A 26,589-nucleotide genomic window follows, 5' to 3' on the forward strand; every position below is an offset into this window, starting at 1 on the left:
AAGGAGGTGTGGTATCCCCGCCCCTCATTTTCCAGCTCATTTCCCAGGACAGTGGAGAACAGAGGTCCTATTTTCCCCTCAGCTATTCACCTCACACAGACACCTGCTGGCCGGCGGGGGGAGGAGGAGAGGGGAGAGGCCAGAGTTTAACCAGTTCACAAGTTAAGACACTGCATAAACCAACAGTTGTTACTGTAATAATTACTTTCTCACAGGCTGACTCCAAAATTACACTTTTCATTGTTTTTCACTTTGTCTTGTTTGTAAATTTCACTTTTTTATTTCTTGTCTTTATATTAAAGTTCACGCATGCATAGACTGAAGCACCATCCACTGAAAAAAAGCAGTAAAACTACAGGGTAGAATAATTTTGTTACGTAAATGTCAAGATGTTACTCAAGTAAAGTATTATAGTTAACAAAAAAGGCTCATTTTATGATAATACAAATTTTATTAAATTGTAGTATTGATGATTTAAGACATTTTTGAAGGTCAACGTTTACTTTACTGCTGGATATTTTGTATATTTCAGCATAGAATGAATAAATTATAATATAATATATATATAATTATATACACTTATGTGTGTTAAATTACAGTATCACAGGGGCATATTGCTGTTACAGCTGCTGATGGTGGTGGAGCTAATTCTTCTCTTGTGGAAGTGATTTACAATCTAAAGGTCAGACCACTGCAAAGGGTCAGAAAATAAATGTAAATTGTATTATATTTAACCTTTTTGGGTCTCAGACTGATATTTAAATTAGATATATGTGAGCTTAATCAGGAAGACTAGTGAATAAACATATATATAAAAAAGTTTGTATCCCTCGCTTTGTTAAGATTCAACCATTTAATTGGAAATAATCAGGTGATGAAAATGCTATGACATTATACAGATAATTACAAGGCTTAAAGTATTATCACGCAGCATATGATAACTATAAGGCATGCAAAACATTTGCATAGGGCTGGAATGGCATCGTACAGTACTAACAAGGTGCTGCCGGTGAGTTTATCCATTATCTTTTTTCCCTTTTCAGGAGCAGAGGGGAAGGAAAAATACAATGCTCTGAGAAAATACAGTTATATATTTAGCAGCATCAAAAGGAGGACAGAAAAGGAGCAAGAGTAGCAGAGACTCAGGACATGTAAACAAAGGATGAGGAAAGACACACAGAAAAACAACAATCATTACATAGTGTTTTAACGTCTTGGATTGTAACAGACACACAGTAAAAGAAGACCGAATGGTGCCCCCTTTCTGCAACAAACAGTATCAACAGCCCTCACAGATCAATCTTCATTCCGTTTCATACAGTATATATTTTATACTCCTTATATAAATATTCTCCTTCCCATATTTCTTAGTAACTGTCAGCATTTATGGACAGGTGGGACCATATGCTGAATTAGAAGATGCAGCTCCTGCCTGTGATTGGTCAAGGAGGCGTTGTGTCTCGCTGGCCTGGGAGTCTGGGCTGTTTTCCTCTGAGCTGGATGGGACATACAGGCCAAGAACCTGCTGCACCTTCAGAGGAAGCTCCTGAGGAGCATCAGCAGAGGAGAGAAGGATTTAAAAATGGGAATTTCAACTTGGGTGTAAGAGACAAACCACAAAAAGATGGGACATCGTCATCATGATTATTACAATGGTGGAAGCATGGGTAACAGTGTAAAACATTAGATCTAAAATGCATTATGTTTGGTGTGTGTGAGGCTTATCAGTGGAAACTGGAACCTCTTCCTGTGAGGCCTGTCTTACCTTGCACTGCACCAGCTGTAGGTAGATAGCTTCTGCTCCCCGCAGAATACCCTGCAGGTCCAGCTTCATCGTCAGCTCGTTGATATGCTGCAGATGAATTATAATATAGAGGATGAAAACATCTGTACTTACAGACAGAGCCTCTGTTTCTAATAATAGAAATAAGGCACACACCTTCAGAATAGTATTGAAGTCGTGGTCAGAGCCAATCAGCTCTCCTCGCTGGGACTCCAGTATTGAACAGGCGATCAGCAGGTGGAAGTTTTCACAAGGAAGACGAGTCCAGAGGACCTGAGGAAGAAAACAAAAACCATTAGCTTGATAAGAAACAAAGTGTTGTGATAATTATAATAAAGCACTCACCTCCCATAAGATGAGGATGTCCTCAAAGGAAAACTCTCTCTTGAACCAGATGAGCAGCCAGCGGAAACAGAAGCAGAGAGAGCCGCTGTCCTGAGAATCTGAAGGACAGAGACACAACTATGTGTTTCCCTTTATCATATTTAGTATACACACTCACACATGCATCTCCCATTGTGTGCCCACCGTCTTCTAACTCTCTAAATTTATAAATTATTATTTTAATGTACAATTGAATGGTTGTGTCTTCTTGTTTCCTGCCCTCTTTTTCCTAAGTGCCTAGCTAGCTTGGCTAAAGACTTATAAGGGTTTATTTTACTCTCGTTCATTCAGACTGGTTGAACATTAGCTGACTAACCCAGGAAATCACATAGCTCAGGGTCCAGAGCCTTCAGTAGGACACTGAGCTGAAGGAGCTGCTGCTTCATGGCCTCCTGAGACTCTTCAAAGTTTTGGTGCTGCAGACAGAAAAAAAATCCCATTAGTCATTCAATGACATCACGTCTGTGTCTTCCTACATGAACTGACCTTCGATGTCATTACTTTAATAACTTTTATATATAATTCAGCAGTTAATGCCATATTTCAACAGAAACAATTATTTGTTTGTCACCTGAATTATGCTCAGGACTGCTTAATGCCTTACAGCATTTTTAAAGGTTAGGCCTTATGGCTGACAGATGTCAAAACATCAAGGCAAGAATTCTTGTCAGGCTGGCTCATAATTGTCGGTGCAGAGCAGAGAAACCCAACCTATTTTGCTTTGTGACTCAAAGGTCAGAGGTATGTGACAGACAGTGAGAGATACTTGTACTTACCACCAGGTCCATGAAGCCTGTTAGACACCAGAAGGACTCCACCTCGTTCTGGGTGACGAAGAGGATGGGAGAGAGGAGGTCACTCATCCCCTGGACGTAACCTGGACAAAGAAGAGGCATCAGTTTGGGTGTCTGAGGCCCACTCACCAATTCTTCACTTAGATATTCATGTTCTGTATATAGAGTTGTTTTTTTCCTCTTGTAAATAACTGTATAATGTCTACTTTTAAAAACCCTGCATACTTATAATAATATAAGAAAGGGATTATTACAATAATACATAGGAAGAAATGGCTCTCTGGCAGGGCTGTGGTTACCAAAACAAACATATGATATTTGAACATAGTATTAGAGCACCTCTGTTTGCCAGTAGTTCATTCATACACACCAAGATCAAAGTTGTACATGCAGTAAGTCATCAGCACGTCGTGAAGCAGAGTCAGTCCTGGATTGTCGTTCCCAGAGAAGAACGTGTTGTGTCTGTCAGTCCTGCTGACATCCCTCTCTGTCACAAAAACAACAAAGACACTTCAGCTTCTACTGTGACAGGCAGCTGACTGAAAAGATGAACAGATCTGCTGTTTTTTGACAGACAGCTGGGCTGACCTATCAGGCTTCTGTATCCTCTGAGAAGGGAGTTCCTCATCTCCTGCTCTTCGCTGACAGACTTCCATTGTACCTTCATCCTGAAGTACTCATCCCTGCAGAAAAATAATAAAAGCTGAAAATGAAGCTTTGTTGTTCAGAGTTGGCGAAAAGCCCCCTTAGAGTGTACAGGAATACAAGCACTGACGTTTTGACGCGTAGAATGTCCTCCCTTTCCTTGGTAGTGCTGTTCCATGGATAAAAACCCAGGAGGAACTTCCAGACATCCTTTCTTATTGCTGGCGTGATGCCCTAAAAGTCACAAATGGAGCATCAAAAAAATGCAGATTACAGATTGTGTTCCAGATAGAATATCTGCTATGTCAAAGAAAACTGCCCTACCCCTCTGAACACAAGTTCTTTAACCCGCTCTGGGTTCTTCACTCGCCCCTCTGAGTCTAGAAACCCTTCCCACTTGTCCAGAGGTCGTCCTCTGGTAACGTCCGGCCTGGGACCAAGCTCTACGCCCTTGACGGGAAAATAGGAACATTAAAAAGTGACTTTGGATTTATTCCCAATTTTACAGACATATTTATCTGCTTTAAACGATTGCCTTACACAGGTGATAAGCTCAAATCCGGGCTCGTCATCAGGCTGGGAGGGCAAACTGGGATCCTGAGCAGGACGCGAGTGGAGGGCCGACTCTGGAGGCCTAATTGCTGCCCTGAAGAAATTTGTGACTTTGGAGAATCCACCAAATGTAGTTGCATATGGGTCCTGGATAAATCGCTGTTCAAATTGTAAATAAAGCATGTTACAAAGCAGAGTAGACAAAAAGGAGTTTTGTCTTAGTTCACTGTACTTGAATAAAAGTGCAAAACACCAGAGATATTGGGTGAAATGTTATGAATGAAGATTTCTCCTAATGTGCTTTCAAATGATGAACTATAACACTATTATTAAATGCAATTACCGAGACAAGATCGGAGCCGCCATCATCAAGGAGATGCAGCTTATCGAAGGACTGAGAGAGAGCACCTGAGTCATGGGGGTAGGCAAGAAAGAGGCGCCCGTCAAGTGGTGACCTGATGACAACAATAGAAAGCATGTGATGTTTTCCGACTCGCGTCATGTGTCAACAAATATATAACAATACATGTGCTTTTTCATGAGACAATTACGGGTCCAGGATGATGTAGCGTTGCAGCGCCCTCAGCAGTTCCCTGGTTCCTCCTCTGTGGAAGTGCAAAGGAGGCAAAGGGTGGCCACCTCGGCTGGTCAACACGAGAAAATTTCTACCCAAGGAGAACCGTGCCCTCCGGAGAGAGTACAGCTCTGAGAGAGGCAGAGAGAAGGCCCACTGACCTGCAAGAGAAAAAATGAAAAGTCTGGTTTTATAGATGTTTTCTTACCATTCCTGTTAACCTGACTGGTTGAACAAACTGTCAGCAGTGTAATCCAGACCTGATTCTTTCACTGGGACGTGCTCTCGATCTTTCTTCACAGTGCTGATAACTGCCCAGTCTGGCTCATACCCAGGGTCGAACTTTGTATCCTCTTCCCCCACTTCACCATCCTGATTTAGAGGGTGACAATTATGACAAATAGGTTTTATTACTATTATGACTAGCAAACATGGCGTTACTGACCTTTTTAGTGTAGAGTACAGCAGGAGCATTGCGGCCATCATCCTCCAGTGGGCTCCACTCTAAAGCTGGCACACCAGCCTAAATACACAAAAAAAATGTCAAGCTATCCCTGTGGTTTTTTTCCCTGTGGATTTGTTGTATCCAAACAGACGAGCTTACCCGCTCCACAACGCGTATAAACCCTGGTATGGAGGTGTCCTGGTTACTTCTCTTGGCATTTGTGTGGAGGTACACCCCTTCCTTCTCAAATATTAGCTGAGGAGAGTAAATAGATCTGTTTATTTACAAATATCTGTTGATTATTTTACCAGTCAGTGTATTTTATTTAGATGTCAATAATAGTAAAATGTTCTGTTTAATTTCACACAGCTTTACTAAACTGCTAGGTTTAACTGATGTGCCACTACTCATGACAAAACCATCATCACATGACAGAGACTGGAACCAAGAAAAACAAAATCCAAGTGACATCATGGATGGAATTTGGCCAGATTGGCTCTTCTTTGTTGTTTAACTTTTTAATGTTTCAAGTGCAAGAAAATACATGTACCATCAGACACCTTAACATTACTGCATTAACTGTTAATGACCCGACCTATCACTCAGCTAAGCCGCCGTTGTGAGAGGTAAATAAGCCTTAATAACAATGGAGAGCACATCACATGATTCATGAGTGCCTGCCCTGTCAGGTCAGTGGGTGAAGACAAGTCAAATCAATAATCTACAACCGACTTACTTTGCTAGCAAGCTACCATGTTCGTGTGTTTGTAGATACAGCAAAGGGTTATCAATACGAGTGTGACGTCTTCAATCCAGACAAGTGACAACGTGTATCTCTAAACTGTGGCGTTCTTTTTTTATTTTATCGATCATTACTGTAAACGGAGTAGCTAGCTTAAAGTATTAGCTAACGCGGTGAAAAAACTCAAATAATCAACACAGTGTCTTATAACAGAGCTGCATGCAACATTCATAAACGTGAAAGCCTTCAGAAACAAAGTATATAAAGTTGGGAGTACCTTGTAATCTTCTACGTTTTGCTCCATTTTCGTTTGCTTGTGTCGCTGCTTCGTTCTTCCAAAACAAACGTTACGTCAAACTTCCTGCTTACGGAAAACCCCGCCTACAGAGTGACGTCACAATCACATCACAATCAGGACAGAAGTACACGTACAGATTTTTCCTCGTGTTATTTTCCAACAGACACACGTTTTTTCCGGTGGTGATATTAGTTTATTTATAGTAATTTTAAACACTAAGCACCGGAGGAAGTGGCGTCCTATCAAGTCTGCATGTTTTGATGTAGTTCTACTATATGACCACTGGAGAGAGCCAACTCTTCACAACACTATCAGCGTCACCCCCAAAAAACTTGCAGAACACCCATTACAACAAACAGGAAGTTCTTTTCAACACGTGCTGATGTAACATGTACTTCGAAAGCAATGTTTAGGAGGTTCACGTTGTCTTAAAAAAACTAAAAAATAAATGAGTGAACACGATAAAGGGTAACAAATATTATTTATTGCAGGGCTGTTTATAGGTCCTGCAGTATTTAAGAAGTATTTTGTTCTTAGAACTCAAAAAAACACACAAGTGTCGTAAAGTTCAAGCAGCTGGTAGGTGGGTTTCTATGAGGGGGAGTAGGTCCACGTGCACGAGAACAGGGCGAGGACGAGCCTGCCCACAGGCCTCAATCACGTGTACAACGTGCGTTCGATTGGAAGTCAGTAAACAGGTGACGTCAGAACGGCGTTCAGTTAGCCTGAGTTAGCGGAGATAAAACCGGATACGAGTCGATAGAAACTTTTGAAATAAAAGCACCTTATCGCTTAAGATACGGTCATATGACGTACAAGAAAAACCACACACTGTCACTGTCCTTCCTATGTTGGCCAGGACACATTTGAAGAAAGTTTATCGTTTGAGTTTTTAAACTAATAGTATGCTGTTCCACTACTACTACAGAAAAATACAATATACTACTACTACTACTACTAAAAATAATAATAATAACAACAATAACTGAAGCTTGCTTAGGTTTAAGCAAGTAAAATTCCCGTTTTGGAATAGAACCCCTCTGTGCGCCAGGGCTTTTATTTTGAAACTCCTTACCGGATAGGAGATTACGAACCCTTGCTAGCTTGCTGCCGCCGCTGGTGTTGAGCCTAGCTAGGGGAGAGAAACCGTGGGAGAAGACAGAATACGTATGATTAAAAGAGATTTAAGCTTGATAAACATCTGGCAACGTAGAAGAAAGAAACTGAACAGGTAGGTGAATTCCTTTTCACATTTCTGTAATTTATACCTGCTAGTCTGGGCCCATGCAAAAGACTGAAAATGGAGGTGAAATGTGGTTCCATCATGAGGAGGCTGCACTGAATAAACAATAAGGCCAACAACAACAACAACAACAACAGCTGCTGCAGCAGCGGTACCAGTCGTGCAGGAAAGTCCATAGCATGCATTGATAAAAAAGACAGGGACAGTACAGACGGCAATGAAAGTGAACAACAGAGAGCAGTGTCATTACAGTGCGCTAACGGTGCACAAGCTACAGTAGTTAGCATTGGTAGGTGTCATGCAGCTCTCAGGGGTGGTGGGGGCTGCGACAGTCGGAGCAAAGATTACAGTTTATTATGCGGGTTGATATGTTTGTCTGTTTATATCTAAGCGTGCGTTAACAGCTTTAAAATCTACAGACATAACAACCAAATATAAGAAGTTTATCATTCCTGACCAGCCTGGAATTTAAATACAAATATTAACCTCGTTTTTTTTGTTTATTCTAGGTATCACCAGCAAATTGGCAACATCTCTTCTCTCCCCTGGCTCTCCAGCGTCTTCAGGATACCACCCAAAATACATCTTAAAGTCACCGAGTGCCTCTCTACCCTGATAGGTCATAATTTCCCACTCCATCTTCATTAGTGCAAAAACTACCTGAACACCAGCAAGAAACAAACTGCAGTCTTTCAGACACACCACTGCAACCAAAGCTAACTGTCAGTGCTTCATTAAGTCAACCTTCTGATCAGTCTAATCATCAAAACTCTTCATTCATCAGCATTGTCTTACAAGGAAATCTGTAAAGGAAATTTAGCACCGTTATGGCCTCCATCACCCAGTCATCTGTGCCAGAGATCCCAGACAACCACAAAGAGAGCTGGCTGGCACTACTTTCCGCTGCAGAGGCATACTGCCAAAAGTCTGGCTGCGACCTGGCCATCCTTACAGCCTGTAAGAAGTTCCAATCCTCCACTGGAGATGGAGAAGGTGTGAGGAAACGGGAGAGCAGCAGTGCCTTTCTAAGGGAGTGTGATTTCTCCTATAGCGTTTGGGGTCAGGGATTTCTGGCTGAGTCAGCACGCCGCTACATGGAAGACATTGGTGTGCTGCACTCCACGACCATGCTAACAGCCCAAAAGCACACACGCCAGGCCGGGGTAGAGGGAGGACCAAAGCTAATGGTTGACTTGACCTCTGATCCCGGACACAGAGGGGTGAGTGGACTGTTTGTGCTGCATGCTGCACTGATGTGTTCACTCAAAAGTTCACAGCCAAAATGTGTTTGTTTCTCTGCAGAGCTTTACAGGTGATGGAGGCGTGGGTGGAGTCAGTCCCAATGGCAGGCTTTACTCCCAAAGCTACCCGTCTATCTACAGCTCAGGAGCAACAACCGGGCAGGTTGCTGGGCAGAATGGCAATGGAGAGAGGGAGCGAGAGAAGAGTACACTGGAGGCTGAGCGGGAGAGACAAAGGTCTGGGATTGTGGATTTGGAAGAAGAGTGTGAGGATGAAGAGGAGGAGGAGGAGGACATGGATGAGAGGAGACCCTATGGAAACGAAAGTGCTGGTGAGGAAGGACATGAACGGCTGTCAGGTTTGTCGTTTTGATCGTGTTGATTTACCTCATTGTGCTTCAGGTGTTTTCTCTATGGATGAGGACTCTATTTCTCGGGACTGCGAACCGTTCTTCGAGTCTGATGGGGAGGAGGAGAGCACAGACGGTATGCTGAATGACAACAACCAATATCATATTCACAGATACACATTTTCTGCCATGTCTAAGTGTCTTGACCTGTCTGTGCAGGTTCACTGAGTGAGGATGCCCCTCCGCCGCCGAGGGGTATGGCGATGGGTCAGGGTGTGTACTCGTCCCGCCATGCCCACTCCATGACTATGGCCCGCTCTCTGCCTGTATCTGTGCCTGTGTGGGGCTGCAGAGGAAACAGAGCTGCTCAGGGAGACAGCAACAGTGGAGAACGGGTGAGCACCCATCGTTTTATAGCATGGTATTAAAATGTCCTGCATCACAAAATCAGATTAGTGGGCCAGAGGTAACAACAACTAATATCCAAGTTTTGTTTATAAAATGTATTCATATAGTAACATTAAAGCATGTTGGTATAAATGACCTGATTTTGAAAATCTGCTGGTGAGTCCTTCTATGACAAATGTAACTGAATATTATTGATCATATAGTAAAAGATATCTTATAGACGACATCTAGCTAGCCCATTCCATCAATTTGATTTATAGACTTCCTGAAAAGACATTTACAGTGGTTGTTGGTTTTGTTTTTTGTTTTTTTCATATTTTTTGGTGTCAGTTGATCCTGAAATATTTCATGCTGTCTGAAGACTGAGACAAAGACACTATTCATACCTCAGTACTGATTCTCCAACTAACGGCCACATCGGCTCTGTCAGTTCATGTGACTGTGAAAGTGTATAAGGTCACACAGGGCAATTTTTTTTATAACATTTCTGAAAGTTACATACTATTTTCTAAGGGAATGAACAGCAAGGAAATACTGGAAGCAAACATCAAAACAAAGAGAATGCAGATTTTCCTGTCTGTCCCACTAACTTCTCCTGGTCATCCTGTGATGTCATGTTAACACACAGTGTGTGTTTGTCTCTCAGGTGGGTTGTGCTGACCTGGAGCACATCGCCGCCAGCATGAAGGCCCTACTGGTCCCCGGAGCCACTGACGGAACGGAAATGTTTGGAGCCCTGCCTCGACCCCGTCTCAACACAGGGGACTTCTCCCTCAAGCACTGAGAAAGAGACAGAGAGAGATAAGTGAGGCGAGTAAAGAGAGAAAGGGATAGAATCAGAGAGACAAAGAACACCTGCAGACACCTTGTGATGGGAGGAAAACCTGGGATGGCTGGCAAATGTGACGTACAGTTATGTGAATCAGTGTAAAATCTAGTACCTCCATTTTATTTCTCACTAACCAAAATTAATGGCACATGCTTTGAGGAGTAAGGAAATGCTGTTATGGACACTAACAACATTATCAACACACTGTGTCACAAAACATTTCAGTAATACTAGCTGCTACACACACCACCACACTACGTTAGGATCGGACCTTCAAATGTGTGTGTGTAGTGACCCACTACAGTGAACAACAAGGACACTAAACAGGGTGTAATAATGACGTTTGCCTTTTGGTCAAATTATCTGTGAGGTGATGGGATCTTGTGGAACAGCTGTACCTGGTTCATCATTAGCTCATGGCGCTTCATGCTAACATGATAGCTTTGAGAGCTGTTAGCTAAGTAAAATATTCAAAAGGTTCCTGAAAAGTTCAAAACTAGCAGGAGAAATGCAAACAGGTGTCTATATGAGCAGAAGGGAATTCAATAAGTGTCTTTATAACTATCAGACCTTTGTCATTAGCATACTAATAAACATACTAATGATGTATGATCCCATCATTTGCCCGGTGAGATGACCTACAGGCTTGCTGTCATCACCAGTCTCAACCTTTTAAGGGGTAGAAACCAGAGAAATGGTTGACTTAACATGAAGCTTGTGGCTTTTAAAAAAAAATGTGAGCAGAGGACACCAGCACCTCCTCATAACATGCCTATCTTTACATTTACCTTTGCCAATGAATGACTGACTGATAGAATGATTGTAAATCAATACTGAGTTATAGGGGATGGTATTGTGTGTTTGTTTTTTTCTTTCTTTTTTTTTTTTGCTCCATTGAAATGACTGAATGAGTGAGAAAGTGATTGTGTGTGTGTGAGAAAGAAAGTGAACTGAGAGTTGATTTGAAAGAAAAAATGTCCATATCTGACATTTTAAAACAAACAAAAACACATACATGTTCCGTTAAATGAGTACTTTATGTTTCAAATAAAGGAGCAACACCAAGTGAAAAGTGCTGTACTGTTGTGTGACACTGCAGTGACATTAGAGGCCTGTAGAGGGGGCCAGTACTCCACACGAGCAAAGAATTTCAGTTCTGATACGCAGCAGATGATGTCAGTGAAATTACACAACCATGGAATTTATTGACTACATTCAATACATAAAAAATACTCTAAATAAGCAGTCTGTCTCATGCAAAGTTTCTTCTAAGTTAATATATAAATACATAAATAAACAAAAATAAATCATTATATTGGCTATAATATAAATCAATAAGCTTTCTTCATGCACCCGAGAAAGCAGACCCAATCTACAAAGATGTCACAGCTCCTAACATTTGATCCCCAAACTCTCCGTTTTAATGTACACTACCTGACCCTCACATGCTAATCCCTCTATCACTGATCCTTTTTCCGAAGAAGGCAGAAAGAATTCATGCCAACCCAGAAGCCGGGAAGCATCTTCTCCTGGAGGTTGGTTTTGAACTTGTGAATCAGCCGCACCTCCTTCTCGTCCTCTCCCTCCACCAGGAGGAACTTGATGATGCCGGCGGGCTGGTCCACGTAGACGCCCATGGTGGACGTCGAGGGGAGCTCGACATCCACATTCTCGCTATTGTGCCACACTTGATAGCAAGAGCCGGACCAGCCGACACCCCAGGAGCCGGGGTTCTCCCCAAGGCCGCAGGGCCCATCCTGACCCTTACGGGGCGCGCTCTCGGCCACCACCCCAATCACCACCCAGCCACTGTAGTCTACTTCCCAGTACCCTCGATAACCCAGCAGTCCTTCCTTACACAGCGCCTAAAGGTGAGAGGAGGTCAGTCAGTCAATCAATCGATTGAGCATCGATAAACACAGAGGTTTGCTTTCAGCTTTAACTCCTGGCCTACCTGTGGTGAGTGGTCATATCTCTCAGGCCTGTTGGGATATGGGCAAACTGTATCTGAGCTACGAGCCAACTTTAGGCCACCCTCAGAGATCCACAGCAGTTTCTGTGCAGTTTTATCATCCATAGAGAGGGGGATCCAGTCTAAGAGCAGTGGGAGAGAAGCAAGAAGAGTCAGGCTGTTAATTTACACTGGATTATTTTTGTGATTTTAAGTTTAATTGATCATAAATATGTGTTAATTTGTAGCAAAGAAAGGCTGAAAATTAGTAAAAATAAATATATATGTATAAAGAAAATTACATAGCTATAGATAATTTCTGCAATAAAAAAGGATTACAGTAGTGTGGCATAAATACGCATGAGTTTTTTTAGTGTTTCTGTACAGCTGCTAAGCAACAAGAGCATCTTACATTTCATGAAGTCAGCCCTGGTGGTGGGTTCAGGGACATTGGGCTCATAAGGCAGTGGCTTCACTGAAAGGAAAAAGGAGTTGTGGATAATAAATGTATTGTACATAAACTATACAGTTTATAAAGGCTTGATGGCAACAAGGCTCCAAGTCGTCCTTTACCTTCTGTAGCACTGGAGTTTTTTCTTCCTGGAAAAAGACGAATACATCATTATGTCTATCTATCACAGCCTCTCTTCATTCTTACGTCAGCTTATATAACATATATTTGAAATGTACAACACTCAGGGAGGCACCTCTTGCTTCTGTCATCATCCATTTATCTGATCACCTGCCCTAAATCACCTGCTGCTCAGCATACTGCAGATGACAGAGGAGTATGTGCGCAATGTGGGCTCAGAACTGATTCAGCTTTCAACAGAGGGAGTCCAGAGACCAGGCGTACATTTGTTAAGGACACACATCTCAGCCACTGACAGCAGGAGTCTCATTCTAAGAATATACTTTCTGTATGATGCTGTTACTTCACACCGCAGAGAGTATGTTTGTCATGCTGTGGGCTGGCGTGTAATCTGTGTTCGCTTGTTCGCCCTCCAGTCTGTGAGTCACTGTGTCTCCTGACATTCTGAGAAGACTGTGATCCCACTCAGGCCTGTCTGGTCATCATCAGTCATCTGCGCTCTGTAAGATACTGTTTCTCAAATTTCACACAGACAACTATCCTCTCATCATTCTTCAGCTGGGGCTGTTACATCACTGCATTTGCTTGATTTGTGTCCTTTACTGGTGCTCGGTTCTCCTTTTATTCCATATATAGAGGCTTCTAAATACATCAGTGAGTTATCATATAAGCTTTGAGCTTACAGATTTAAGGCAATCCACTCACTACATTTCACTGGCATTAAGTACGTAGTTAAGTGTAGTTACATTAAGTGTAGTTACACTTCACTGTACTTTTTATTGAATATTTTAGTGATCGCTATCCTCATTAAACACCACCAGAAATGTTGCTATATATACTTCCTTTTAAGCCACCACAGTATACTAAATGTCCTAATGGTACCTCTGATGCTAAAGGCTAAAACAAAGCAATAGGTATAAAAGGTGTAGTCCTTTGTGTGTTTACATGTTTTTAAGCTTGGCTTACATGTGTTTTAATCGGATTATTATTAGCCCACATAAAGGATTTTAAAGGTGACTGCTGGTTTTTGGTGCCAGCAGTGCTTGTACCAAATATAACATCTGTAGCCTGAATGGCGGGGATGCCAGTAGCATGGACACATTTGAAGGCTTCAGCCTGGTGTAATGTCTGCAAACATCAGATGTGTGGGTCTGCATAACTATATAATGTGTCTTAATGAACCGAGACAGCAAGAGCTTTAAATTAACCCTACTCTGTTCCTTGAACGACTGAAATATTACTAGCACTATTTGTGCTGTATTTCAAAAGCAGGAGGCCATTATGCTGAACTGAGCTGAACTCACTGAGACCAGAAAATCTGATAATTGACCGAGCATGCAGACGTATTAATTTGGGACCCTACTGGGGATTAGGATCCAGTTTCGGAGCAGATCTGGGTTGGACGTTGTCCATATGTCATCATTGTCTTCAGCAGCAAGCCTGCTCAGAGTTCAGAAGAAAGTATTCGTACATTGTTAGGCTACACAATGGTAGACAGCAGATGGAGGGAGCCTGAGGTGAGGACGAGACATTTGGCAGGACACACAGGGATAGAGTGAAGGTCGTCAAGTCCTCACTGGAAATTGGGGTCGCTGGTGACAGATCACTTCATCAGTCTCCTTCTTCTCTGATCTCTTTCATAAAGTAACAGGTGAGACATGGACCACGATAAAAGAAAAGCCTTGTGGAATAGTGTTGGGTTCATCAAGGCATTAAGAGGAATTACTAAGAAAAGATTACAGGGCAGACATGCTGCACTGTAATTAAATTCATCTTCAAATCTGTGAGATGTTTCTGCCGCCTGTCTGAGGGCGAATGAAGTGACACCTCAGGTAACCTTGGAGTGAGATATCAAACTCATATATGAGTCGGGGTGTCTGGAAATACGCCAGATCCCCGGCTGCTCAGTGGATGCCTGCCTGCGCTCAGCGGGAAAACCCTGCAGGGATAAACAGATACTCACAAAGACCGATGGGTAGACATCACAGTAATGTAGACATTGAGGTGACAAAGTGGGGGTGCAAAATAGAGGTGTCAGGCATAAAAATATTTAAGGACCATAAAATAAGAGACCTCATTAATCAAGCGAGGAGTAATGGATGAATAAAGGGAGTCTGAGCAAGCGAGTGAACAGTATGTAAAAGTCATCCTCCTGAGCACGAGTTTAAAGGAGCGAACAGCTCAGCATGGCGCAGCCAAAAGGTCACCAGTGGATCTCCTAATACCTTATCGGGACTGTTTGTTTTGGACGGTCATAGAAAAAGTATTGGACGGTCACACTTTTTTCCCTACCAGGATTCCCTTCTCAGTGGGACAGAGCTACACTATCTGTGCAGATCAGGTTCGCAACATCCCACTGAGACAGCAAGATCAGAAGATAGTGAGATGAGGAGGAGGAGGGTTCCTGTCAAGTCTGCATGGCAAGAAGCCCTGTGCAGATGAAAAGTGCACATGTAAGATGTAATGCGGACATAAATTACACGGTAGATGGATGAAGGATTCATCCTTTTAAAGGCAGAAATGATCATTTTATGCATCTAACAATCACATTAGTTCATGACAAAGTCAAAGTTTTGACCCTTAACCTGATCAAGGAGGTCAAGGGGCCGAGGCCTGGGCTGCTGTCTGTTACATAACGGCACAATAAATAACACCAAGAGGAGCTTTTACATTTTAGCACTTGAATAACTGTGCAGCATTTCACACTTCATTACCGTGGCAGCCAGAGGAAGGATTAGCAACAATCGGTCGGTGTTATGTAACCTATTATGGGATGGGGAAACACTGAGCATGGATTAGAGATGGAAAATCTTAATATACCTGTAGGAGCACAAGGGGAGGGTGGTGGGCAAACAAGGCGGAAGAAAACGGAAAGCAAGACGGCCAGAAATACGAGCTGTGAAGTGGCAGATGAGGCTGTGACACTGAAGTGCTTTGTTGACATGATTAATGGAGCAGAGAAAAACTGGCAGAATCCGAGGTGTGGAATGATGTTTGGCATACACAGACAGTTAGCATGAGGTAACTTAACAACACCAATAAACAACATTTGAAACACATAATAAATCTATCATAAAACACCATGACAAGCAATAAATAACGTGGTGACACTCTTTAAAAGGAGGAAATAAGGCAGCATGAAATGTATGGTTACTGTGTGAGTACATCTACATCTGAGAATCTTCAATTCAGACAGCTGCAGTTATCATAATTCTATTCGATAAAACATAGTCACAAAAATGTGCTTAAAAAAAGTCTAAATTACAGAACCGCAAAAAGTATAATGCACATATGGTGCTGTTTTTTGATTATTAATGTAAAAAAATACAACTTTGTTTAAGTGGTCACCTAATATCCCTCGCAGGTACCCATACCCTGAGGTGAACATGGTTCCTTACCTATTTTCTTGGGCACAGGCATGATTATCTTTGTGCTCACAGCGAAGTTTGGCATCAAATGTGGAGGTTCCTGTGATGCCCGAGCATCTCTGGGGGGTCACTTTTATTAACTACCGAAGGCACAGGGAGGGGGGGGTCAAAATGAGCAGGGAGGGAAGATGCGTACGTTTGGATTGGATCGGCTGGAACAGTCACCCAAAGGGTCGGTCCTGTCACATGAAACTCCTGATCCTTTCTAGGGACTGTGGATTGATGGAGACAAGCGAATACCCAGTATATCCCAAGTATGCACGCTCATTTGCATACACATGGGCTGAGCATGTGCACACGGAACACAGCAACATTCATCTACAATGATATGTCGTGATAAATACTGGTAAAAATAAATAAATGTCTAGCACATCACTTGCTGCCACGATTCACCTGCACACATTTAGATGCATGTTTGTTTTGTTTTGTCACCACAGTAACATGAAGAACTGCAAACTGCAACTTTAACTGAGCCTGACACCAAAATATTTTCTGTATGGAGAGTACAAGCTGCCTGCATTTAAGATGGCAGCCAGCTGCTCGCTGGGGAGCTGTCGTCATTCTAAGGTCCCATCAATCAGAGGGCACCCTGGCAAAGAACTTGGGGTAAAGTGCACCAAACCGCTGGTGTAACCAGAGCTTCTACATATCAGTTTGTAACTGCGTGCGCAGATGTTGCTAACATTTCAGTCAACTCAACTACAGCTGGAGACAAAATTATTACTTTGCTTAATCATACATTTTCTTTCCTGAACAATCAATTGACTTCCCACCTCTGCCAGTCTACTTCAGCACTGTTTGACTCTCTTCTTGATAATACCTCTCACACCAGTTCTTGAAAATTGGTGCTTTAATAAACCTATCCCCCTTCTGAATGTATTTCTCAGTGCAAATTAAGATAATTAAGAATTTGTCAAGGCAAACACTATATTTATTTGCTCTATTAAACAGTACTTGAAAAATAAGAACAACTTTTATGCAACATTTCAAAGACTTACAGGGACAGTTCACCTTAAAGTCAAATGTTCATGTGTTTTCTGTAGCTTGCAGTGCTATTCAACCAGATTGTTTTAGTGTGAGCTGCCTTCTTTTGGCCATTTCTGCTCTTATATAAAGGGACTATATCTTCTCATAACAATGTGTCATGTGCCCATATGACATGAATAAGTCATGGTGTTCTTCATCCTGTTCCATTATACTGGAGAAAAGATAAGAAATCTCTAAAACCAGACAGACCAGAAAAAAATGCATAGATGCATAAGTAGCAGTAAATATATGAATATATACAATTTCAATAAAATTAATATATTTAGGTACCACATCACAAAATACTCTTTCACATACAGAGTTGTGTGGATAATTTAAACAGGAAAAAATATTTAGTAGTAAATATTTAGTAGTTATAATTTTGGAAGATCAAGCTAAACCACACATTCAGAGAGAGCGTAGGAATATGAAATGCAGAAGAAAATGTGTACATGTAAAAGACAGAGCATAAAGGTTCATTTGTATTATGCATAATGGCCTCTTGTATAATTGAATTTATATATAAATAGTCTAGATTATCTTACGTAAATGTGCTATTTATGGTTGGGTCCTGATGATTGTTACAACATATTAGAAATAACTTCCTGTCACGAGGTGTCTGACTGTTGAAGAATTTTAATGAAGTGTAACCGCCTGCATAGCGTCGGCTCCTATAATACCAGAACCCTCTGTCTGAGGCATGAAAAGAAATTTCAACACCTGCAGCTTACTGCTGTCAGTGAGTGGGATTAGAAAGTATTGTATTGTGATCTCTGGGTGCGTTTAGGGGTGCTACATTATACACATCACTATGTAATATTCCAATATACATTACCCCCCCAGCCCGGCTGTTAAATATCCTATCGTGTTACTTCATTACATGTTAACATGATTGAGTGACAGCACGGTGAAATGTATAGAAGGATTGGGGGTGTGAGGGACACCATCAGTCCGAGGCTGTAATCTGTGAAGGCCTCCATGTTGGGATGCTTTTTAGCAAGTCTTTGCCTTGTAGTGTTCTCAGCTCCCCTTTGATTGACAAGGCAGGTGCCTCCTCCTTCTCGCTGGTCTCTCAAGTGTTTTTGTGCATGTGTTGTTGGCTCTCAGTGCTATGTGTGCATTTATGCTAAAGTGACTGCAGCCTCTAAAAAAAATGATGTTTATCACTTAATGAGAAGCACTCAGTGGCAGGGGAGAAATATTTAATCACAAATGAAATGGTCTTATTTTTAATCCTAACAAAAGTAAAAGTATTATATTAGGTTACAGGGAGGTGGAGGGCATGAGATGTATCTGAGCTGAAATGGTTAATTACTAGGTGTGGAAGGAAATGAATGCATAAATGTGGTCATTTCAATCAGAAGGCTCACATTGTTTATAGGGACGGCACGATACTTTTTCATGCCAGATAACAATACCACAAAATGTAGTATTTGCAGATACCGATTCCAATCTGATACCTTTTTCTAGTCTTTTAAACAAGTGTTAAATAATATATTTGTATGGATTCCTACACACTAGTGTGACCCTCCAAGTTAAGCTAAACATTTACATTAAATTGGACTCAAGGATTTTTTTTTGAACATTTCAGGGGACCAGTTTCCTAGATTTAAACTCCTGGAAATCAGTATGACCTGGACCATTTACATGACAGTTTAAGCCAATAATTTGGTTCGGACGATGTAAGTTTTATTGTTCGATATCCAATCCTGAAATTTTGCACAGTATCGGTCCGATACCGATGCTGACTATCGGATCGGTAGTGCAACATCTAAAACAATACATCGTGGTGGCATCACAACAATCTTGAAGACCGTTAACACTATTGAAATGTGGAACAAAGTTGAAATCTCAGTGGACTTACTCACAAATGAGAGAAGTACAGTGAACTCTGATGTGAGTCACCCTGTTCCTCTTAACTTCAGCTCTACCAAATCTGATGCAACAGAACTGAAACACAACAGTGCTGCAGGCAACCTCTTTCTGCTAATTGGTGGCAGGTTGTATTCTAAAACATAAACATCATAGTCCTGGCACGCAGACCTCCAGCGTGGAAATCACCATATTTAAGTAAATATAGCTTCCACCTCAGACAGTCCTGTCCTGACGAATACACAACAGCTTTCATCATTTGGACGACTCAACACTGGAAAGGGGACTAAGCACGAGTATAGATTTTCTGTTACACAACAAGCAGAGCGGTGAATAAAACATGCAAGGTTAAAGTGTTCAGATTTACAGTATGAAAACGATGGGCCAAAGTAAACAGGCCCTCACAGCTTGAGTGCAACATAAACCTTGTCGCTGCCCTTAAATCACAGATGTCAGGAGGAGGGAGGGGCCGTGTTCCACCTAACACATGGTGTCATGCTGACATTGGTGGTCTCTTGAGGCTCAGATGACCATATCAACATACTGTTGCTCTTCTCTCATCTGCACCGCGAAGGCCGAACAGTCATCAGACATTTAGATTTTGCATCGTATTGTCGTATTATCGTGTTTTTAAAGTACAATCTGTACAAATATAGTTGCGGTGGGTAAACGTGTGTAATCACGGCTGGTGACGATCAATCGATCAACAGCTTTGCTCTCACCCTAAGCACATCTCTCATTTCCCTCCACCTCTCCTCTTTCTCTCAGCTGTTGTTAGCACCTTATCTTGCATGTTATGCTGTGTATTTGTGTGCATTGGTTTGACCATTCTGAGAAACACCCAGCTGGTGATTAGACGGGGCAGAGGACACTAAAGTGTTGAAGCTCGACACTGAGCCCCCCTCAAAATATGAGGATATCCCTCACAGTTGGACATGCTGACTAAAAACAGCCAAACTGAGTGATGGACATGAGGGTGAGGAGACGTAATGTTGACATGAGGACTTTGGGACATTCTGTTTCTAAAGCTGGGTTTGTTGCGGGACTGTGATCTTCCTCCCTGACCTCAGAATTATAAATACACACATAGGAAACAAGAACATGTTAGCTCCCCTGAGATCAAAGATCACAGCAGGACCACGGGCTGACTGGTAGTCACCCATTTGTTTAGACTGGACTATCTGTGAGATGAGAGGCTGGACCTCCCATCCAAGTTTCCAACTAGACTGCTGTTGTTGATTGTTGTGTAAGGCAGCAGCCGCTGAGAGCATGAATCAGCCTACATAAATAATTACCTAAAACGTAATGGAGTAACTGGGAGGGTTATTGTAGGTACAGTTTATTCAAGCAGTATTCACTGAATAAACTGTCAGGACAATTGACACTTGTTGGGGGACAGCAGCAGCTGCTCTAATCCCACTAGGGTAAACTCCTGGCTGTATTATGAAGGATTAAAGTGCTGAATGGAGGCTTTCCCGTTCAAATGCGGTGCACTGACAAATGGGGGTTCTGGTTATTGCCCCATTAGTGAGATAAAACAGTAATAAACATCTTTATCGCTAAAAGGTTTGAAAGAAACTAACATGGATCTTCATTGACATATTATCTGCCATTTAATATGAATTAATATATTACCACTATCCATCTGAAAGCAAAATAAATGTGGATTTCTTAAGGATTTATCAAGGAAAGAGTGCCGTATGAACTAAATCTGACCCTGACTAAAGTTGTGAAAGATCCACCAAAAATCTGTTCAAGTAATAAATACTTTAATTTTCACATTAGTTTTAAAAATGCAGTCATCTTCAGGGCACATAATGTTATATATACTGTACAGATGTAAGCTGTTAGTGACACATTATCATCCTTACATAGCATTATGTACAGCACACAAAAGCTGATCAGAAGACGTTACTGTAAAGTACATGTTCACATGTTGTTTATCGTCCACCTCCATTGGCTGCTCCGCCTCCAGCTCCTCCTCCCGACTGGTCCTGTGCACCAGACATCATCAAGAAGAGGACAAGAGGCACGATGTACATCCACTGGTGGAGGAAAAAAAAGAAGGGAAGTAAATAAAACACTTCATTTGTTTTAAAGACAACAAATTAACTGCAATCACTGATCAAGTATTACAGATCGCTCACCCCAGATTGGGTTCAATTAATTTTCTCAACAAAAAAAGAAGAAAAAGTAAAGTGCGAGTGAGACTGTTAAAATCTCAGGGTCAAACACCAAACACATGGCAATTCAGACTTAGGACACACTGACTGTATTACATGCAGAATACTACTTGAAAGTATTTTGGATTTGACGATATCTGATCTTTGCTTTGCATCAGCCTGAAATGTATTTGGCATTAGACCTGGAAAAAAAGCATCATAGTGGAAAAGGAGCAATGAGTGGAAAACAAGGGAGTGGGTTTCAGTTAGTCACATAGCTTATTAGTTAAAGTTTGACAAACAGAAGGAGGTGGGGGACAGAAGGAGCCACAAGTAAGAAGACTGTACTTCAGTGGGAATCAGCTCTGCTCTCTGCCTCCCCCTGCTGGGGGCTGTGCCGAATTGGTGACCATGAGGAAGATTGCACCTCCCAGAATCAAATACCACTGGAACACAGCACAGCACATACTGTCACTGAATGCAGCACAGCACAGAGTCATCACAGGTCACTGAACACAGTTGGCAAGGTACACACAGCGCAAAGCAATGCGACAGAAAGTTCATAAAGAGCTCATGATCCACGCGGTAAGCAGGGGACTGGGTGATCTGTTTGAGGTCAGATGGAGAGATAGTTTTACGGATATGTCAGATGACAAAGTCTTACAATAGGTTTTAAAGATTACTAATTTTAGCTACTTGTACTGAATATTTGGGATGAATAATATTGGATGACTAGTCCAGACTTTCAATTAAAAGCAGCAGCATGGCGGTGCAGCAGTGTAGTTCAGCCACACTCAGCCTGCTTTTATACATCATCAGTTTGGTTCAGCTAAACAAACTAAAGGATTGGGTTAGTGTGGAAGTGGACCTATAAAATGCCACCAAAAGCTGACCCTGTGGCAGTTTACAGAAGTGATCTTCCCATACCAATCAACATCAACTAGAATACTTTATGAGCTCTCAACTAAAAATGTGAAAGCAGCCATAAAAAGGAATGAGTTTAAACCACAGTGAGTCAAAAATCCAGAATTCAACATGTAGAGACAACTATGAGGGAGAACATTTTGAGTATAAAATAGATATCCCGACGTTTCTTACACAAAAAAGGCACATGAGATAGAGAGAAAAAAGTCTTAACACATAAGACATGTATGCAAAAAGTAATTGTGAGTGTGATAAAACCCAAAAAAGACATAGTAATTTATTCATTAACCATACAGGAAATAACCATTATTACAGTCCAATTACTGAAAGCAGAGTTTATATTCAGGCACAGCCTGCTAGCCTTATCAGCACTCTTCAGCATGAGTACTTACATATTTAGCAAAGAAGGATTTCTGCTCCTGTGGATTCTTTCCTTTCTTCTCCGATTCCTGCTCCATTCGCTCGAGGAACAGAGCCGTCTCAGGTCTGTAAGAAAGTTGACAATTAACATTAAAAAAAACAAACAGGAAATGGACCTTAGAAGCAGAAAAGGTGCAGGGAGATTCTATGAGTGAATGATTATGTGCTGCTAAGCCAAACAGAAGCAAATTAAAAGGCATCTGAAAAAGCTTCACTCAGCCACATGAGAGGTTTTGAATAGTGCACAGACACCTACAGATATGCACTCTTATAAGTAGTATAAATGTACCTTGTAGTTGTAATAACAAGGAAGAGGGAAAATTGAAAGAATCACAAAGTGACCCATAGTAGTGTCAAACAGACAGATAATCTATAGGACTGACCCAGGTGCATTGGCAGGAGCCATGATGCTGAGGGTGGTGTTGAAAACCTCAAGATCAACTTCATCCTCAATCTCAATGCCTCTGCAGGCTCCAGGTAACGTCACTATGGAGACACCGATGAGGTACCCAGAGACGTCAGTGTGGAGCGTGATCACATCACTCAGATGGGACTCAACCATGGCACACTGAGGATGAGAGATGAGAGAAGTAACATGTTTATACAACAATAGTTGTATGACACACTATTGAACAGACATACATACAACACTTTTTCTCCAACCAACAATGCAGTATTAAATAAAAAAAAACAATTTTAAGTGCTCATTGACTTAAAGGTAGGGTAGGAGATTTTGAAAACTCAGTGAGTCAGCCAGATTTTGAAAGTACACACAGGACCCTTTCTCTCGAGTTCACCCCCAAGCCTCCCAACCAGTCTGTGACTTCGGCCATCATGCACGTACCTCTCTGGTGCACGCAGAGCAGGAAGAGAGTGACAACCAGCCAACTATACGCGTAGGGGCGCCTCGCAGGATTGGCTGATGTTTTTAGCATTTTATAGCTTCCACAGATGATTCATATTCTTCGTTTTAAAGCGAAACTGCCGAACTAATCGGTTGCTATCGGATTGTAAAGAGAAGTTACACTAATTTAACAAAAAGTGCATCATAATGAAATCTCCTACCCTACCTTTAAGTTCAACTGCTGGTGCAGATGGGTGAAATACTTACAGCTCTGACAAATGTTGTTAGGTAACCTTCCAACTGTCGTTCTGTTTGACGGTCTCCCTGCAGAAAAACACGTGGCAGCCTGATCCTGTACAGACCATCCACTGCAGCCACTTCCTGTGGAGTCAAAAACATGTTACAGACACATGGTCCTGTTGTCTAATGCTGATCACACTCAAACTGTTAAAGTCTCCATCATCACTGATGATGGAGACTCTTTGAACATGTGTTATATCTGGTTTTGGTAAAATGTGTTCACAAAGGAAATTTTAGATTAAAGAAATCACTTATATGTTACTACAAATCCTTTCAACCCTGTTATTATAGTTTACCTTCAGTTTGATTCTATCTTCTTCAGACAGCTGGTTCTGAGTCACTGAGACACTGGGCTCTCTTCCACCTTTCAATATCAGTGCACCACGCACGCTAAATTTTGCTATATCATCTGAAACAACAGTAAAAACAGTAAGAATGAATGATTGTTAACTATTATATGGGTTAAAACATTTACAGCAAAAGAATATTGTAAATGTAATTTATGAATGAAGTCCTGCGTGCAGAGTCCTTCATACCCACTGTAGCGTTAGCACAAGCTACTTGGTTAGCACTACACAACGTTATAGCAATACAAAATCAGAACACATGCTCACCAACTTCAAACGAGTGTTCAAGAGGCACCGAAAAACCACTGAACTCAGTCTCCAGTGCGTCACCAACCTAAGAAATAAAAGATGTACTGTTAGCCTTTAGCCAGCCATACAAAGATAATGCTAATCACATAAGCTAACAGGGACAGTTTCCGCTTTGCTGCGTTCAGAATGATTCCTGATTAAATTTGGATATTTTCACTCACCCTCCTGCCGTTGTTACAGCATACAAATCCAGTCCATACGACAAACAAAAAAGTAGAAACAAAAACAAAATTGAATGGTCGTAGACGGGCCATTTTGACAAGAATGAGGTACCGGATGTCAAATGTAAAAACTACAACATTGGCGACTTCCGGCGTTTTTCACAACAAAAGCATCTTTGTGCCGTCCTCGGTATATGTCCGCTATACTTTGACAGGCCAGTTAAACTCTTCCCTTTTCCAATACTCTGAAGACGACAGTCCGCTTGTCTAACAGGTTTATTGGAGAGCAGGAAAGTGTGAAACTGAAACAGATAAATACAACTGATTAACGCTATGTAATGTTATGTATATAATTTTTTTTATATTTTTTTATAATAATAATTTTATAACAGTCAATATGCATTTTCTAAAACTGAATAAAATATTATTTACACGTTGTTTGTCTAATAAACCTTAACCTATAATATTAACAGAACAATACATCATGTTACAAACAACTCCACATTCGCACATCCACATCTAATCTGTATCTACACACGACAATCACAGTTATAGAATTACTCGATCAAAATATAAACACAAGCACAAAACAATACCAAACGATTCCATTCAAAGATCAATTAGATAAAATAAAAACAAAGTATGTGACTTTGTTTTTATTTTATCTAACTCACGATGCTGCATTAGCATTAACTAACTCAGTGGCTCCAACTTAAAAGCCGAGAGCACAGCCATCTACACAGCCGCTCTGTGTCTCCATGGCAACACGACACTCCAGCCAAACAGCTGGGACTCCCGAACAACCGCGTCACAGAACTCAGCATCCGCTTCCAAACAAATCACACAAACAAATCCGCCTCCACATCAAAACAATCTTTATCTCAATAAATGTTCGTGTTTGCCCTTAAATGCATCACAATATTAAAGCTTTTGTTTTATAATTATGAGAAAGATTTTAATTTTATTTAGCTCTGCTTTGCTTACATTTGGTTTTCATAATTGACCGGAGGACAAACATGGAGGCAACAAGAGAAATATAGAATTAATCTGCACATGCAAGCACTGTTTGAGTTATACACTGACCTACTTTTGTGCATGTTGTTTATGCACAACTTTAAATACTATGAGTAAGAACTTACTTTCACTGTCTGTTTTTGAACATGCTGAAGCTGTCATCTGCTCTGCCGAGTACAGAAACAGTCTTTGAATTAATATTTTTTAGCATTTTGTTATTTGTTTACTTGTGTTCTTCTTTCTGTTGACAGAATGCAACTAATGAACCATGTCTGTAGGTGTGCTGTTGTCTTTTTTATATGTATTTTTCTTGGCAAGTATAACATTTTCTTTGTTTCTATTTTGAGCTGTGTTTTACTTTAGTGTTGCTCCATATTTTAAAAGCTGGTATAGGGTGCACAGTTTACAGTTTTAGTAGGACAAACTGATCTATTTAAAAATAATTATGTCATTATTAATTGTAAAAATACGTATCAGCATCAAATAAAATGTCATCCTCCTTTGCATTCCAGAACAGATGTACTGGACTAAATGTGTTTTAGATGTATTTTGAATATTTATATGTCACTTCTATGAATATTCATGATTTATCTGCATGCACCGACACAACCAAGGCCAGCAGAGGCTGCTAACAGATCAGAAAAAGGGCCCTTAAACTCTCCTTTTTTCCCCACCAGAATAATAAATATTTATGTGCTGTGATGAAGAGGGCAATTCACTTTTTTTTCTAAATCCTGTAGTCAGCATTATTTGCTCTACCTTAGCTGGAGTTTTATTTACCTAATTGTCCTTTTAAGGCGTGGGGCTTCATTCAATCATGTAGAGCACAAAGCTGTTACAGCCCCAATCTGAACACTTGGATCACAGCTGTTTACATCTGGCGTGAGAATGTCTCTCATGTTAGCTCTTATGATGTGTTATTTATGTCCCTGTTTCTTGTATGTCTGTGGG

At 41.2% G+C, this 26,589-nt stretch overlaps 4 protein-coding genes across 5 annotated transcripts; 1 reads left to right on the plus strand and 3 right to left on the minus strand.

The window, feature by feature from the left end:
- Positions 1 to 838: 838 nt before the first annotated feature.
- Positions 839 to 6,347, minus strand: tbc1d17 (TBC1 domain family, member 17). The gene is made up of 17 exons (XM_028412911.1): positions 6,197 to 6,347; positions 5,337 to 5,432; positions 5,178 to 5,255; positions 4,993 to 5,104; positions 4,710 to 4,893; positions 4,502 to 4,613; positions 4,147 to 4,317; positions 3,931 to 4,056; positions 3,737 to 3,840; positions 3,550 to 3,644; positions 3,332 to 3,448; positions 2,944 to 3,044; positions 2,484 to 2,583; positions 2,129 to 2,226; positions 1,940 to 2,056; positions 1,766 to 1,852; positions 839 to 1,546 (listed from the first exon to the last, which is right to left on the minus strand). The coding sequence occupies exons 1-17, from the start codon at positions 6,221 to 6,223 to the stop codon at positions 1,385 to 1,387; spliced, it is 1,887 nt and encodes a 628-aa protein (XP_028268712.1). The 5' UTR covers positions 6,224 to 6,347; the 3' UTR covers positions 839 to 1,384.
- Positions 6,348 to 7,293: 946 nt separating this feature from the next.
- Positions 7,294 to 11,360, plus strand: akt1s1 (AKT1 substrate 1 (proline-rich)). The gene is made up of 6 exons (XM_028412741.1): positions 7,294 to 7,448; positions 7,970 to 8,680; positions 8,763 to 9,033; positions 9,104 to 9,187; positions 9,271 to 9,446; positions 10,106 to 11,360. The coding sequence occupies exons 2-6, from the start codon at positions 8,288 to 8,290 to the stop codon at positions 10,241 to 10,243; spliced, it is 1,062 nt and encodes a 353-aa protein (XP_028268542.1). The 5' UTR covers positions 7,294 to 7,448; positions 7,970 to 8,287; the 3' UTR covers positions 10,244 to 11,360.
- A 99-nt stretch (positions 11,361 to 11,459) lies between these two features.
- On the minus strand, positions 11,460 to 16,317 carry LOC114440343 (tripartite motif-containing protein 16). Its single transcript, XM_028412743.1, has 5 exons — positions 16,230 to 16,317; positions 12,813 to 12,839; positions 12,652 to 12,714; positions 12,243 to 12,382; positions 11,460 to 12,153 (listed from the first exon to the last, which is right to left on the minus strand). Exons 1-5 carry the CDS (start codon positions 16,282 to 16,284, stop codon positions 11,749 to 11,751), a joined length of 690 nt encoding a protein of 229 aa, XP_028268544.1. The 5' UTR covers positions 16,285 to 16,317; the 3' UTR covers positions 11,460 to 11,748.
- A 4,592-nt stretch (positions 16,318 to 20,909) lies between these two features.
- emc10 (ER membrane protein complex subunit 10) lies at positions 20,910 to 24,754 on the minus strand. Of its 2 annotated transcripts, XM_028412106.1 has the most exons (8): positions 24,625 to 24,754; positions 24,422 to 24,488; positions 24,104 to 24,216; positions 23,775 to 23,888; positions 23,047 to 23,231; positions 22,636 to 22,729; positions 21,668 to 21,765; positions 20,910 to 21,202 (listed from the first exon to the last, which is right to left on the minus strand). In XM_028412106.1, the coding sequence occupies exons 1-7, from the start codon at positions 24,715 to 24,717 to the stop codon at positions 21,679 to 21,681; spliced, it is 753 nt and encodes a 250-aa protein (XP_028267907.1). In that variant the 5' UTR covers positions 24,718 to 24,754; the 3' UTR covers positions 20,910 to 21,202; positions 21,668 to 21,678. The 2 variants fall into 2 exon arrangements, with proteins under 2 accessions (XP_028267907.1, XP_028267906.1); XM_028412105.1 differs by lacking the exon at positions 21,668 to 21,765.
- Positions 24,755 to 26,589: the final 1,835 nt, after the last annotated feature.

The sequence above is a fragment of the Parambassis ranga genome, chromosome 8, assembly GCF_900634625.1.
Source record: "Parambassis ranga chromosome 8, fParRan2.1, whole genome shotgun sequence".
Taxonomy (NCBI): Eukaryota; Metazoa; Chordata; class Actinopteri; family Ambassidae; genus Parambassis; species Parambassis ranga.